The sequence below is a fragment of the Homarus americanus genome, unplaced genomic scaffold (assembly GCF_018991925.1).
Source record: "Homarus americanus isolate GMGI-L3 unplaced genomic scaffold, GMGI_Hamer_2.0 scaffold48354, whole genome shotgun sequence".
In the NCBI taxonomy this organism is placed as follows: domain Eukaryota; kingdom Metazoa; phylum Arthropoda; class Malacostraca; order Decapoda; family Nephropidae; genus Homarus; species Homarus americanus.
Window position 1 is genome coordinate 8,007,833 of NW_024723833.1, and position 16,397 is coordinate 8,024,229.

Consider the following 16,397-nt stretch of genomic DNA (forward strand, 5'->3'; position numbering starts at 1 on the left):
CTTGTAATGCTTGTTAATAAAATTAATTCAAACATTAAACTATTCATATCCAATGAAAAATAAGAAAAGGGAATATAAAATGAGAAATGACTGAGGGTACTGTACTGAGTCTCACAAGAACCTCTTGCTTACCAATATGCTGTAGACCTACCATAGTACAATATTATTAACCACTTAAATCACTTGATCTCTCAATCATATTCCTATTTTTTACAGTAATAAGAATGAAGAACAAACATGTTCATAAAATCTCTAGGTATAGGTAATTCATTCATACTGCTGCAATAAGTGTATACTAATATGGTTCTCACCTTCCACAACAGATACCCTTATGGTTTATTAATGCCTCATAACCTATGAATAGGTTTTTAAAATATTTAATCCAATAATGAAGAAGTTGTCCTTGCAAGCCATCCTCGAATTTTATGAACGAGTCCATGGGAGATCTGCTGACTCAATTGAAAGACTTTCTTTACTACATAACCATTGATTTTTGCCAGCCTAGGTTTAGGTTGGGAAGGTGGTGCTTGTGTTTGGTGTCACAATCCTGTGTCTCCTCACCCAAAATATATACGCCCGTATTATTAAACAACATTTCCCTTGAAGAGGGTCGTCGTGTTTCAACCCGAGTTTTAAAATAAATGAGTCCTGAGGGACACCGCAATACAGCACTTAACGGGGTGGTGTGGCGGTAAAATTAACTAATTCCAGTAAAATTAATTTAGAATACAGGTATTGGAATTAGTTAATTTTACCGCCACACCACCCCGTTAAGTACTGTATTGCGGTGTCCCTCAGGACTCATTTATTTTAAAACTCGGGTTGAAACACGACGACCCTCTTCAAGGAAAGATGTTGTTTAATAATAAGGGTGATAGTGTTGTACAAGTCATATTGTTATTTCGGTTTTAAGTAGAGTAGGCTTCATGATATACTCTTTAGTTGTTCCCAAATACTCAGACATGGGTGAAGAATAAAATCTTGTGTAAAAAGGACCAATAGTAACACCTAGATAAATCTACTGGGTATTAGCTCACCTGGGCACAAGTCAGTAACCCGCATGGTGCCTGGGGCTGAAAATATAATAATAATCAGGGCCATCCCTAGGAGGGTGCAGGGCCCGGGGCAACTCAGCCACTGCGGGGCCCCACCAACCGCCATGGGACTGTCGCTATGGATGGTAAGGTCATGCTTGCGATGGTGGCGTAAGCCGTCAGGTCAGATTAACCAGTCAACAGGTGATGTGTCCGAGGTCACTGGGTCTAGTGCTGGGTCCCGCGGGGCCCCAGGCGGTCGCCCCTGTTCGCCTCCCCTAAAGGACGGGCCTGATAATAATAATAATAATAATAATAAAAACTAAAAAAATAAATAAAAAGTATAATAAAAAATAACCAAAAATAAATACAAATGATTTAGTGAGAAATGATATAATATGTACAGGTATGTTGTTTTGTCAAGAGTAAAAGAAACAATTGAGACCCTACAATTGTGTGTAAATGAGACAGAAAGTCAGATCAGCAACCTGGGACTTGGTCACAATTTTTGTGATGCCATATGGCAGCAGGGTCTACCATTAGACTAACACATTATGCTTCCAATATCTTCCCAGGCAGTAGTACCTCCCTGTTTGATAGCTGCCTAATACCTACTACCTATAATTTACATATATTTACAAATAAAAGGTACAAGACATAATACAAATGCACATCCTGACTCCCACCTAACATTCCTTAGGAAAGGATACACAAACCTTAAACCACATGGTTCAAAAAGAGAAAGAGAGAGAGAGAGAGACATTTATCCTCGATCAAGGCTGGTACAAGACAGAGGGAGAAGGCCTGGGTCAGCAGGGGTGGCCAACCCAGTATGCTCCACTCACCTGTGCATGCACAGATGAACATCATTTAATTCACAAAGCTTATATTAACTACTACAAGGTTTGAGAAGGACTGTGTACTAAAGAATTTTTATGGTTTATTTCTTTATTTCCATCCCATTTTATAACTAAACCTTCATCAGGAAACTCAAGTAATCTACCCTTCTCCAAGTAACATGGACCTGGGGGTTAACCTGTGAAAAGATGGTTTGTAACAAAGGAAAAATGAGGGTTGAGGAGAGCACATGCTGGGGATACTCAGCTTTTAGCCTGTACTGTATTGGTCAGGAAGGTATAACCTGAGCAATGAACTTACTCTATCAATAATGTTGGGGAATAAAACTAGCTTTACAATCTGTATATTGGAACAGCGACACTGTATGTTTGGTGCCCTGATCCTGGCTTAGTAGTAAAATGGGATATCATTAGTGTAGGAAACATCCCACCATTTTGCATAAACCGGCACCCCTGAGGTAGGGTCTGAGTGTGTTAACACTTTAGGTGAACGGATCATATTAATTTGTATGTTTCATTCTTGTAAATACGTATCATTTACTATTTAATTACTATTAAAATTCATTATATATACTGTACTGTATATACAGGTACTCATATTCACTTATTAACATTCATTAATATTAGAATTACTTTTTGTGTGGATCTAAGAATTTGCTGGTAGACGTTGACTCGATAAAGCAGACGACTACTCCCAGCTCTCAATTGAGTCAGTGCAGTCCTAAGTTTGGATCTGTAGACATCTTTTCCAACGCAATCCGCGGTCAATTTTCAATTGTCACGCTTTTCAGTATTCACATTTGTACTGCTAACCTACAGAAAACTTCATCGTGTACAACAGAAGTTGCAAGAACATCGGTGAAAGCCGAGGAAACTGTTATAAGGATTGAACACCCGAAAATGACATAATGAGAAAGGCGGCCATTTTAGTATATGATCAGCCTTCAACACCTCACCATCACCTCAACACAGAGCACTAAGTTATCTTTCCTTCATATGTCATGTTAGGTAACTTAGTTGAATAGTGTTATATGAGGAGTAAAGAGGTAATTTTCACTTTAATATTTACATACAGTACTGTACTTTGTTTCTCCCCATCCTTAATATTCTCATATGAGTATGGGAGCATGATGCAACCACAAAATTTAGGACAATTAACTTTGTACAGTAAACATGTATCTCTTGCATACCTGATGTCCCTCTTCTGTATCCCCTCTCCCAAAAAGTCTAAACCTTGTGATTTACATCCAGATTGAAATGAAAGACAAGAACTCCAGATCACAAGTTTCTTTAAAAACATATTGTTGTACGATAATTCTACACATCTTTAAACTATTGAAATCACCTAGAAATACTACTACGTACTGTAGTTTCAAAGTAACTATTAAATCAGCAAGTCAATACGAATCATAATAAGAATGGTTCATCAATGCCTACTATACATACAGCTACAAAAAAGAAGAAGAAATTCTTGAGAGACTAAATGTCACAACACTCATAAAAATCTTGTATCTCCAAGTCCAATGTGGTAAACATCATGTTACATTGTCCGTGAATTTAAAAAATTGCTGATGTTCCCAAACCACAAGCTTCTGATGAAAGCATAATTACAGCAAATTTATATTTCATTATTTTCTTTATAAAAAAACCCAGAAGAACAATAAAATTATTAAAACATATTTTTCTGTGATAGAGCATTAAAATGCTAATCTCCATGGTGCAGGAATTGTCTCCCTCTTCAGGTTCACTACACAACCTAGTACTTTCGTCTCTTCAAGATTTCTGGTCTCCAGTTGACTGGATGTGTTTCTTCAGACTGAAAAATAAGAAGGAATTTATATTAGTACTGTAGTATCATACTTTAATTACTTGTGACTGTGAATAAACATGTACTAAATATATCATAGATAACATACATTCTCAGTGGAGGAAAATGTGAGGCTATGCAGCTTATCATAAACAGAGTAGTAGAGTGCACTAGTGCTAGTGAGATAGCAAGACTCCCTGCTTTCAGCTTTTAGTGGTAAATGCTTTAATTCATATTTTGGATTTGACATGAAAGCACAATTATTTTTGGTCACCTACAGATCCAATCATATTTTCTTAATGATGGAGTTGGAAAAATCTTGTCTATCATTTTATCAAATTGGTCTGAAAGTCAGTAAGAAAGCATGTAGCAGAGAAGTGTCCAATAAGAGATTCTTCCCAAAGCAAATTTCCAAGCAGCAACATGATTGTCCGTGTTCATTAAAAACCTTGAAGTAAAACTCTGTTTGAAATGGCACTACAAATGCCTATTACCTAGGCTGCAATCCAGAGCTAAGGAATAAAGGGATCCTGGTCAAACTCAAACATCAGAATTTTTTATTTCAAAATAGAAAATCAAACACTGCATTAACGGGTTTCACAACAAACCATAGTTATGAAAATTTCCGCATCTACCTGATAATGAATTTCTGTATTGGGACAAGAACAGTCAACTAGTAAAGTCCATTCGCCTCTCCCTCTGCATTACGAACCCCAAGATTCAGACTCGTGAACCCAAAGCATGACACTGATACATTATTCTGTCCATACATACTTCGGATTCATGAGTTTGAATCTCAGCGTTCATGGTTTCCACTGATAATGGTACTGTATTGTCCTCTTAATGACAGGAGTCTGGCTTTCCTGAATCCACATACAAGGAAAGGTATCATGAGATGGCCAATGGCTTCCATTCTCACACTATCATCTACAACAAAATCCATAAGAAATACAACAACGTCCAGATCTCCTTACATGGAGGGTCTACATCTGTATCAGTTAATGTAACAGAACTGGGGAGGTTCAGGGAGAGCCTGTGTCAGTATCAAAAACCTAATCCAAGTGAGAATTGGAAGTTTTTACGTCTTCCAGGAGAATAAGTTCCATTTGAACCATGAATGTAAGTCAAGGAATCTGAAGAGTCCATTACATTAGTCTCAAGGACAGTGGGCATAATGAGGTCTGATCTCTTGTTAGCCTGAGTACTTTCATCCAACACTGCCTTGAGTTCAGAATTTAAAAGCCATCCTCAGTTATTAGGGAAGAGGTCATTTCTCCTCACAGAAACAGCAAATCAAATAAATAAATAAATTACAATAAAAATATTTTACAGAGGTAACATCAATTCAAAAGGCAAGTCACTATGACTGTCTAAATTGTAAAGTACCTGCTTACAACTTAGTGGCTCATCTCAAGAAACAAACTAATATACACAGTCTCTGAAGTTCATCCTATTTAACCCTCTACCGCCAATTGTCACACTTTAGACTTTACCTCAGGGAAATATTCAGGAGCCAAAGGGTTAGGCAACAACTGGCTCAAAATACATCTAATAAATATGAATGAGATTGCATCTGTAATGACATAATATAAAATAAGCCAACTCGTTGTTTTGAGTCAATAAGAACAGTTATATAAACGGAGAGAATTTTCCACCTAGGATGCTGGGCCCCAGAGTTAACCCAAAGTTAAGTGATGGACTGTAGGGTGAGGAGGTAGATCACTTACTGGGTGACAGGTCAATGATCTGATTGCTCTCACTGAATGTCTGAGTCCAGAATGGGTCAGTAATAATGCTCTCACTGAATAGCTGAGTCCAACACTCAATCCCAGATGAGCTATTGCGGTCTCTTATTTACAGTGCAGAGTGGTTTTAGCTGATTGTTCCTGCTCTCTCTAACAATGTTATCAGCATTAAACATCTCTCAAGCACCGGAATTTTCGGTAATTCGAGTGACCCAGAGCCCCCCTTTTTTGTTGAATTGACCTAAATAAGCAAATGATCACTAAAATTAATGCTATACCATTACCCGCACTTAATGGCTTTCCACTCAAGTTACAACACTGGCCACACTTCAACAAATCACAAAAGCGAGAACTGCATACACGAGAACTGCATAAAATGAGACCCCGCTGTATTTGAGGTGGACAATATCTGTTACATGAAGCTACTGATGAGCCATGTACAGTAGTTCTCTACACACACCCAACACCAGCCTCTACTCATGCAGAAAACAACAGAATGTATTAGAGAGTAGAATATACTCAGTGGTAATATTAATTAAATAAAATATACAGGAGTTAGTAATTAAACTGCTATTAAATTATGTATGACAACTTAATACTGTACAAAGTTATCACCAAATGTGGGACTGTGGATGAGAATGTAGTCCCCCCTTTGACTAAAGAAATCTATCTTAATTTATGTCAAATATGCTTAAGCTAGTATAAATGATGGCAACCTGGAGATAATGATGATGATAATACTTACAGCAGTGTCATCTTCCTTGTAAATTTTGATGGTCTTATCAGCATCACAGGTGATCAGTCGTGAGCCACTCTGATCAAAAGTCATGGCAAACACACCTGCTTCACTGTCCATTGAACCTGAGGAAGACATATTATTGAATCCTCTTCATTTACATTCTTAACTCTCAATATGTACAGTATACGGATGAGTCTTTTCTCTGTATAGAATAAAAAAAAAAAAAATACAAAATACACTTAAACCGCTAATGCTGTCCTCAAAATTAAGAGTGAAAAGGTATAAAGGCAACATGTTTTGGCGTAACACATTGTGGCTTCCTAATTTAAATCTACATACTGGTATTTACCACATAAAATGTGCTCAGACAAAAACAAACTTTTAACAATAATCATTAGAACACAAAGGTGACATTATATACTGTACTGAACTTTATTTGTTTATTAATTCTATCACACTGGTTGTTTTGATAGTTTCACATATAAGTGGCAGGTTATGATACGGTAGGGATATATCCCGCCACAATCTGCAAGCCAGTTTGTCTAACAGAGCACAACCTGTTGGGATATAGTTATACTGCAAGTACTGGCTAGTACTGTATATCAATCACATGTTGCTTCCTTACCCAGAATTTTAATCTGGGACCAATGACCTGCTGGTCACCTTACCCTAAATGTATAATGTACTGTACTGGTAAACATTTTCTTTATTTACTCAATAACACTGGATGCAGTGTTAGAAAAAGTCAACAGTCTTACAAAATATTTCATAACAATACTTTCACTCTTTCTAATCTTGTGCTTTTCCCATATAGAGCAGGGTGGCCAAGAACAAGAAAACATGCAAATTTTTCCTTCACTCATTGTTACTGCTGTAAAAGATATGTTTTACTATGGTAAATTCCCTTCTACATAGGAGGAATAAATCTGGTTTACTCGGTTTCCTTACACAAGCCATCATCATCTATAAGCAGCATGTCCTACTCTATAAATCACTCAATAACATGCTTTCTGATTATTTACACTTGCTACTTCCCAAATGTCCATCCCCTCAAGGGAAGTACGAATGAAGGGTAAATGTGAGTGTGCGTATGCATTACCATATAAGAAGTGCAATTTAATGGTCAGGAATTATCTGTGAATTTTTATTGTGCTGATTTGTTTTATGTGTACACTGCTAAGTTTCAGGGCACTTTGGTCTATCATGGGTCAAGAATGTGTATCTAACAGCTCAAAATGGAAGGTAAGTTTTATTAACTTGTAATTTTTTCATCAATAGTAAATGCATCGACTTTATCTTCATTTCTATTTTTGCTCAGAGTACAGTCTGTTCTAGAGATATATTTGGTCACAATACAAAATACCCTGTACTGCACACTAAACATTTGACATCAATTGATAAATTTAATGGTCCATTTACTACAATTTAATTTTCTGATTTTACATTGCAAAATAAAGGAGCCTGACAGCACATTAATGAAAAATAGGAGTAATTTAGGGCGTTGCAAAATAATGAAATAAAAATACTGAAGTGTCTACTGTCCCATAATATGAGATAAGTGGACACTCTATTGACAGGCATGGTTGAACAAGTCTAATGACAGTGGGGCAAAATGTATCCCTGCTACGGTGTCTAAAAATATTACTAAAGCTTCTTTAATTGTGAAATATATGGTTAAATAGAATATGTACCAGGTTGTGTCTTCTTACCTGGTTGTACTGGCGCCTGGAGTTTCTGGAAGTTGTAACCTGTACGCCAGTCCCAGAAATAGAGTGTGCCATTGTCTGCCCCTGACACCAGCACTCCTTCACGGTTCATCGCGAGACAGTTGACAATGGCATTGTGACCTATCAGGTTCTGTAAAAATGGGTATAATCACAGATACCATACAAAATTAGCACTGATACTTGAGAATTAACTGACTTTATCATATAATGGCAAAATTTTACAAAGAGAAAGACGTTTACCTACAGATAATATGTGTCACTACAGCGACTGGGAATAGCCAAGAGGGTGAATCCTAAGTAAGATTCCATGTTAGTTTTTACTTATGTGTTTTATTAGTTGTTAAAGAAATCTTATTGGGAAATTAGCTCATATATGAGAGTGAATGGTATTATAACTATGCAAATAATTCAAAGATATGCTGTTACCATTATTGTGCATTACACCTGAGAATAAGACTTTACTATACATTATATGGTTGACTGTACAGGCTTGGGTAAGGTAAAGACAAGTGAAGGAGGCACAAATATAAAGACAAGAGACTAAGCACAATGGATACTAACTGTTTATGAACGTGGATGAGTGAGTAAAGACAGAAATCTCAGAGATGAATTAACTTAATGAGCAAACTGAAGAGATATGGAAACAGAAGAAATGCTAAAGTGTTGTTTTACTTTGTTTTGCTAAATTTGAGTTAAAGTCAAAAAGATTATTTTTCACCTAAACTTCTGATGCTTACGACAAAATGAATCACCATCACTTATGCTACTTCATATTCTTCCACTGATGTGAAATTTCAATTTCCTTCCAAATTCTTCAACCGGCTCCTTTTTTTTTATGGCTTCCTTTTCATTCTCTATGATTTCTTACATTATTATATTCAATATTAATGTACCAGGATTTAGACAAAATCTTACCTGCACAAATTTTCCTTCAGGACATTTCCATTGTTTAATATTGTCAGGTGCTCCAGAAGCAAACATGTACAGTTCTGGATGCACGGCCAGAGACCGTACACTCTTCTTGTGGTGGGTGAGAGTACAAGTGCTCTTACCAGCAGCCAAATCCCACAAACGTATAGTAAAATCATGAGACCCAGTCACAACCTGTTGAAAAGTTTAGTAAATCATATCTATATATTTATAAACAAGAAGATCTATGCACATATTGATGTACACATATGAAAACACACATGCCTATGCACATGAAGACAAGCAAGCATTTAAAATGATAAACTTCCTGTAAAAGAGACTCTTGATATAACCAAATTGTAATCTTTTATCTTAATTCCAATTGCCAAATGTAAATATCAATACAGTACAGGTATATGTATTTGTAGGTAGCTACCAAACAGGGAGGTACTACCACCTGGGAAGATATTGGAAGCATAATGTGTTGTCTAAAGGTAGTCCCTGCTGCCATATGGCATCACAAAAATTGTGACAATTCCCAGGTTGCTGATCTGAGTTTCTGTCTCATTTACACACAATTGCAGGGTCTCAATTGTTTCTCTTACTATTGACAATACAACATACATATATTGCTTCTCACTCTTGGTCTTGTTTTTCTTCATTTTTGTACATCTTTAATATTATTATTAATATTTTATTATGTTTATTTTTATTATTATTATAAATTTTAATTATTATGAATTACTATTATTATTATTATTAGTAAAATTATTACATTTTCATCCCCAGGCCGGGATGTGGGTCAGTGACCTGTGCCCGGGTGGGCTAATACCAGTAAAAATAAATAAATATATAAATAAAAAGCATAAAAAAAAAAAAAAAAATCAGCACTAAAAGCAATATGGTAACCAAATAGTAAATGAATACACATATACACTCGAGGTATTAACTTTTATATGAGAACATAAGAACATAAGGAGTCTGCAATAGGCCGGTTGGCCTGTGCATGGCAGCTCCTGTCGAGAGTTACTACCACTCTCTATCATCCATGAATCTATCCAGCCTCCTTTTGAAGCTTTCCAGCGTTCCAGCACTTACTACAAAGTTGCTAAGCTTGTTCCACTCGTCCACCACCCTATTTGTGAACCAGTTCCTTCCTATCTCCCTCCTAAACCTAAACTTATCCAACTTAAGTCCATTGCTCCGAGTCCTATCCTGCTCGGATATTATAAGAACTTTATCTACATCCCCTTTATTGATTCCTTTCATCCACTTAAATACTTCTATCATATCTCCCCGCACTCTTCGTCTTTCTAGGGAATGCAAGTTTAGTTTCTTTAACCTATCCTGATATGGAAGGTTTCTAAGTCCCGGAATCATTTTCGTCATTAGTAGCTACATGTACTATAAACATGGAGTAATAATTTATATTAGCATAAGACTAACCTATGCAAGTGTGAAAAATTGCTGTAAAATATTAATGATGATGCTGAATGAACATGGATGCCCCACGATGGTGGAACTATAAAACAAGGGCTTCTGAAATACTGTATAACAAGCACAACCTGACGTTGAATTTGAACCATGTAATATACAGTACAGTACAGTACTGCATTATAAATAATCTCTAAATATTTTTTGCAGTCACCTAAACTAACCTGGGGCTCAGCTGCCTGACAAACAACAGATGCAATAGTATTTGTGTGACCAGTCAAGGTGTGAATGTTTGCTTTGGTCCTCAGGTCCCACACACGTGCTGTAGAATCTCTCCCACAAGTTACCAGGACGTCAATTGTGGGATGTAATGCCAACCCATAACAGGCACTCAGATGACCATGATAATGTCTAATGACCTGAAAAGAATAAAATATATTTGATTCTTGTTTTGTTTGTGCAATTTCGACATCCAAATATTGTATAAAATTACAAATAATGGATTAAAGCAGAATTACAGTACAATACTGCATTAATAAATAGCATACAGTAAAGGCCCTGAAATCCCATTTTATTACCAAGTCTACAACCAAGTGGCAGTAAAATACATTTATTAAACCCTGTAGACATTAAAGACTAGGAACTAATTTGATGATCAGTTTTAATCTCTGTTGCACCACCACTGATAAAAAGTGATTGTGCAACTGGAGTCAACAATTACCATTAAATCAATAAGTTCAACAAGTTGGAGTCATAACATCACACCAAGGCATTTGCACCATGCCATTCAGCTGTTGTTACAGGTCAACTTTATTATATTTCTGGTGCTAATCCTTACTTCCCAGTATTCTTCCCACTACCCACTGGGAGGTGGAGGGAGGGTATTTGAGTCATTGGTTTTTGGATCCATTATAAAATAGATCTTCTAGGGGGAAGGTACATGTAAATTTTATGGGAAGAACTAGGTTGTCTCCACTCATTACTGCATTCTTTGACCAGTCCAAACCTACCCAGGACATTTAACAGGCTCCTTTAAGAGTTCTTCCATGATTTATAATGCAGGACCATAAATGAACATACAATATCTCCTAAAAGATAATATTATATACAGTAACATTTACAGTATTTCCCATCATTCTAATTCAATTCATACCAAGGAAAACATACTCAGGACCAACTCCAACATCTACAGTGCATTTTTCCCAGCTGAGAAAAGATGCCCCGCCCCCTCCTCAAGAGTTACAGCTGATTGGCTGTTGCAAACCTGTCCGATTTTGTCCTGAGTAATGATGTATTTCTAAATGAGTTCATTCATAATGACCGTTTCTAACGAGAAAGCTATTTAACTAAATTATTTCAAACAGGAGCACGTAGTAAGTTTATCAGAAGTATTATACGTGAATTAACTGATAAACTCGGGTAGCAAATTCACGCTTTCGGAGGATGCATTTAATATATATTTATTTTTACCCACAATAAGTCATACCAAGACAAATTACTTATCAACAATACTGTAGTACATTATGCAAAAACAACATTTCAAAAGATCAGAATCACATTGAAATATTACACGGCCGTCAGCAGAGGCGGGAAATATGACTGCGAACTACTTCATATTTTTCCTGCCTCTGCTAACGGTCGTGTAATATTTCAATGTGATTCTGATCTTTTAAAATTTTGTTTTTGCATAATGTACTATTACTGAAATGTAATTTTAGTATATGAGGGCTGTCACTAGTCACACGTAAAATTTCGGAGCATATCAACCCCCACCTGCACAGATAGTTGTTTTAGCTACTGTACATGGACATGGCAAAATATGCAAATGAGAACGCATTTTCCTTTACTGAGAAGGCAGATGAAATAGATTATTTTATACATTACATTTATGTCAGTAAAGTGAATACCAGACTACTAGTGCATTTACAGGGGTCGTCAGGTTTTGTGCTGTGTGGTAACCGTGTTCATTTACATTCTACGGAAGGGAAACTCGCAAGAGTAAACATACTTTGGAACCAATGTACAACAATAATAAAACAAGTATCTTAATACAGTATAATGATTAATGTAATGTTTGTATGATGAGCCCCTGTAAATGCAGTAGTGAAGGGGCCTGTATAGTACAGCTCCTCCCTGACTTACGACCTAAACTCATGACCACCCGCACTTACGACCTGCCTCAGTCGTACCAAACTTTTTTCAAATTACGTATTTTTGAGTCCCAAATTCAGTACACAGACAAAATTTTCCTTTGTAATTCACTTTAAAATGGATGGCAAGCTTAAAAGTGAGAGTTTTGTGGTGCTGAGAAGAAAAAGAGACACCCATTTCAGATTTAAGCATTTTCGACTTACGACCATTTCGACTTACGACCTGGATTTGGGTCCCTAACCCCATCGTAAGTCGGGGAGGAGCTGTACATGGTTTACAGTACAAGTATGCTAGGCATCCTACTACTGTACCAATAGCATAAGAACATAAGAATGAAGACAACTGCAGCAGGTCTACTAGCCCATACTAAGCAGCCTTGTTTACACCCAATCAATATTACTCATATACATGACTGATGTATCCAATTTCCTGCAGCTGAAAATCTATCTTCTGTCATAAATTTATACTTTTTAAAGTGGAAATGCAGTGATCTTTTGTCAAATAAATGTGCCACTAAAGTTATGTTAAAGACCCTAATTTACTTGAAGTTCTACAAAAGAAGGTTATGATTTTTACCTTGTTGTATTCCAGATCCCAACATTTAACCTGCTTATCCTCCCCACAGGAAAACAGGTAAGGGTGACGAGGGGAGACTGCCAGGCCTCGTACAGCAGACACATGACCGGTCAGTGAAAGTTTCAGCTGACCTGATGCTAAGTCCCAAATTTTAATCACCCTATCATTAGATCCTGTGGCGAACCATTCATTTGCTGGTTCAACGGCAACACATCTCACCCAACCCAGGTGACCAGATATGACACGGGCAAGTTTCCAAGGTGGGTGCCACTTGGGTCTTGGTAAAGTTGGGGCACGGCGAGGTACAAGTGACTGCTGTCCTACACTGGCACTGGCAATTGGAGCAACAGGAACGACAGCCATTCCTTGTGGTGAGGGTGCAGGAGGAGGAGGGGCTTGAGGTCCAGATGGTGGTGGAAGAGCCAAGGGTCCAGATGCTGAACCATTTGAAACACTGTTTGGTCTCACTGGGATATCTTCAGGTTCCCCATCATAAATTGCTTGTGCTGCTGCTTTCCTCTTATTCTGTTTTACCAAATTGAGGACGGGGCCGTACTGGTCACGAGACTTCACTAGCTTCCGGAGTTTTTCTAAAGCTTCATCAATTGGAGGTAAGGCTCCCTGATCACAAAGAAACATATCATGGGTCCGCTTCAAGGATCGGAAAACCAATGTATGCACTGAATGACGCTGCACATCATCTGTGGTTGATGGCATTTTTGCTGTTGAAAAATGAAAATAAAATAATTAATGACATATATATTCATATACAGATACAGTACTGTATGCATATTTCTACACACACACACACACACACACACACACTACCACGGCATCAGAAGGACAACAAAAGCAATTCTAGGCTCATTCGTCATATTCTTAGCAACGTGAGCCTCTACTGGGGATTTGCCGTACCAACTATTTGGTCGCAGTAGCATTTTACAGACTCCAGCTAGGAAACACGAGGCTACAAATATATCTCAACAGTCCATATACACATGGACTTCCATAAAACAAACAATACCTCACTTGTCGTTGGGAATCGAACCCTGGACCTCTGCATGTGAAAAGGGACAACAAAAGCAAAAGTACGGAGAGAGCAAAAAAACTATAGTGCTTTCATCGGATATATATATATATATATATATATATATATATATATATATATATATATATATATATATATATATATATATATATATATATATATATATATATATATATATATATTTATAAAAGGTTTGTTTCTTCAGGTTCCTTTGTTATTTCTTCTGTCTTGTTGGGTTAGGTTAGGTTTACACAATCCCCTGGATAGGAGGTTAGGTGAGATCCTTCTGGATTCTCTGGTTGGTTTAAACATGTACAGTATTATAATATTTGAGTTAATTACTAATGTACATATTTTTTTAATTACTTAAAAAAAATATTTCTCACCTCTTTTAAAATACGGTATTATTTTAGTTTTGGTCATTCGGGGAATAGGTTAGGTAATGTTAGTTCGGATACCTAAACACAGGGATGACCGAAACTAAAACATTCTCCAGATGTTCTTATCATTATAGATAGGAACATCTGTGGTATAAAATGAACTAGATCAAACACCTCCTTCTGGTGGTAGCGGTGTTCTCATACAGTACCGAAAAGTGTCTTTGAATTGTCTTAAACTATTGATAGCAACCATAAATATCTCAAAATCCTGTAGGTGACAACAAGTTAAATAACACCCTAGAAACTATATTCCTGCCCCCCTTCAGCCTCACATTTTAAATATTGAAGTATTTGAAACTGACCCAGAACACAAGAGACTTTCCCTTGTAGTAGAGCTTTATGATAAATCTTACAGACGTCACTAATATGAATAAAGAAAATAAGAAACTTACCTTACTCTAGCTGAACCGTTTTCTTAATATCTGGCAATTAAAATTAAATTCAAGTACCTAGTTTTAACACTCTTAATGCAATATATAGTATAGTAAATAACACATAACAATAAACGTGGCTTGGCTTAACTACCACACCAGTTGTTTACCTTCTGGTCGGTCGCTTATACTACGGAAATTACTTAATATACACATAACATATATTCCATTGAATGTTGCTATGTACCTTAAAGTACCAAATAAAAAATAATAAAAAAACAAAAAATCTAAGTATTTTATATCTATTATGTTATACAATTACATATAAACGATGTCATCTATAAATCCGGATTGAAAGTTTTAGTAAACAGAAATGAATCACGTCATTACAGGTTGGTACCAAATACGTAATATACATGAAGCGCAGTACTAATATTATAACGTCAAAATTTACATACCTTAGGTATCCACGGGGTTTTAATAATCATAGAAATTCCTGGTCCATTGTTTAATTGAGATGAAATTCTGTACACGTTTAATACTGGGCAAGTCAACCAACAGTAGTACTGCATTTTACTTTTATCCTCTTCACTACTGATAGACTCGTTAGCTGCTTGGGCGATCGGTCACGTCTCTGTTACGCACTGTTGGCAAGTACTGAGCATGCACCGGCTTCTGAATGTATCTGAACCTGCTCCAGTGTTGGTCAAGTCTGGTCTTGAAAGAGCGCACACTCGGTGCCGCCACAACATTCTCTGGCAGATTGCTCCGAGAGTTGACAACTCTCACTCCGAAAAAGTTACCCCTCATAATTTTCTGGACTAGCTACTTCTTCAACCTTGAGCTGTGACCCCTTGTGGAGCGAGTGTCCGCCAGCCCCAGGTAAGGACACTCGACTGAGTAGTGCCCTTTGAGTTGTTTATACACCTCAATTAGCCCCTCCCCCCTTGCCCGTCTGTAGTATAAGCTAGGCAATTGCAAGCACCGGTCTGGTGGCCCTCCTTTGGATATTTTCAATCAACTGACAGTCCCTAGCATATCTCGGGGATCAGACGGGGCGACAGTACTCAAGACGAGGAAGCACCTCACTCTTGAAGATCGTCTAGATATCTGAACGACCTTCTTATAAGACCTAATAATTTAGTTGCCTGATTCACCTTCTTCTCGCAATGGCCCGAGAACTTCAGCTCATTATCAACATACACACCCAGGTCCTTTTCACATTCAGTCTCAATTATTGCAGTTTCTTCGTCCCGTTGGGACATGATACGCCTCCTTACCGTTGGTACGCCCCAGGTGCAGCCCCTTACACTTCGTGACATTGAATCTTAGCAGCCATTTCTTCGACCATTCTTGAAGCTCACAGAAATCCTTCTGCAGCTATTGGTGTATGGAGGAATGTACAATGTCAGGCATGTCATTTATGAAGCAAGCAAGCAAACAACAGCGAGCCCAATACACTGCCCTGTAGTACCCCACTTGTGACAGGTACACATGATGATTTTGTGCCATTAATCACCCCACACTGCTTGTGGTCATGGAGAAAGTCTCCGATCCAC

General features: G+C 37.3%; 1 protein-coding gene across 1 annotated transcript; it reads right to left on the reverse strand.

Moving 5' to 3' along the window:
- Positions 1–3,163: 3,163 nt before the first annotated feature.
- LOC121863870 (pleiotropic regulator 1-like) lies at positions 3,164–15,072 on the reverse strand. Its single transcript, XM_042362768.1, has 7 exons — positions 15,009–15,072; positions 12,980–13,701; positions 10,477–10,671; positions 8,825–9,013; positions 7,892–8,039; positions 6,189–6,304; positions 3,164–3,707 (listed from the first exon to the last, which is right to left on the reverse strand). Exons 1-7 carry the CDS (start codon positions 15,052–15,054, stop codon positions 3,648–3,650), a joined length of 1,476 nt encoding a protein of 491 aa, XP_042218702.1. The 5' UTR covers positions 15,055–15,072; the 3' UTR covers positions 3,164–3,647.
- Positions 15,073–16,397: the final 1,325 nt, after the last annotated feature.

What these genes read in the sequence shown, in the direction of transcription:
- LOC121863870 (XM_042362768.1), bottom strand. Translation starts at nt 15,054, where the DNA reads ATGTGTATATTAAGTAATTTCCGTAGTATAAGCGACCGACCAGAAG. An exon ending in TATAAGCGACCGACCAGAAG is followed by an intron (nt 13,702 to 15,008) that starts GTAAACAACTGG and finishes ATTTTTCAACAG; the next exon opens with CAAAAATGCCATCAACCACA. An exon ending in GGGATCTGGAATACAACAAG is followed by an intron (nt 10,672 to 12,979) that starts GTAAAAATCATA and finishes TATTCTTTTCAG; the next exon opens with GTCATTAGACATTATCATGG.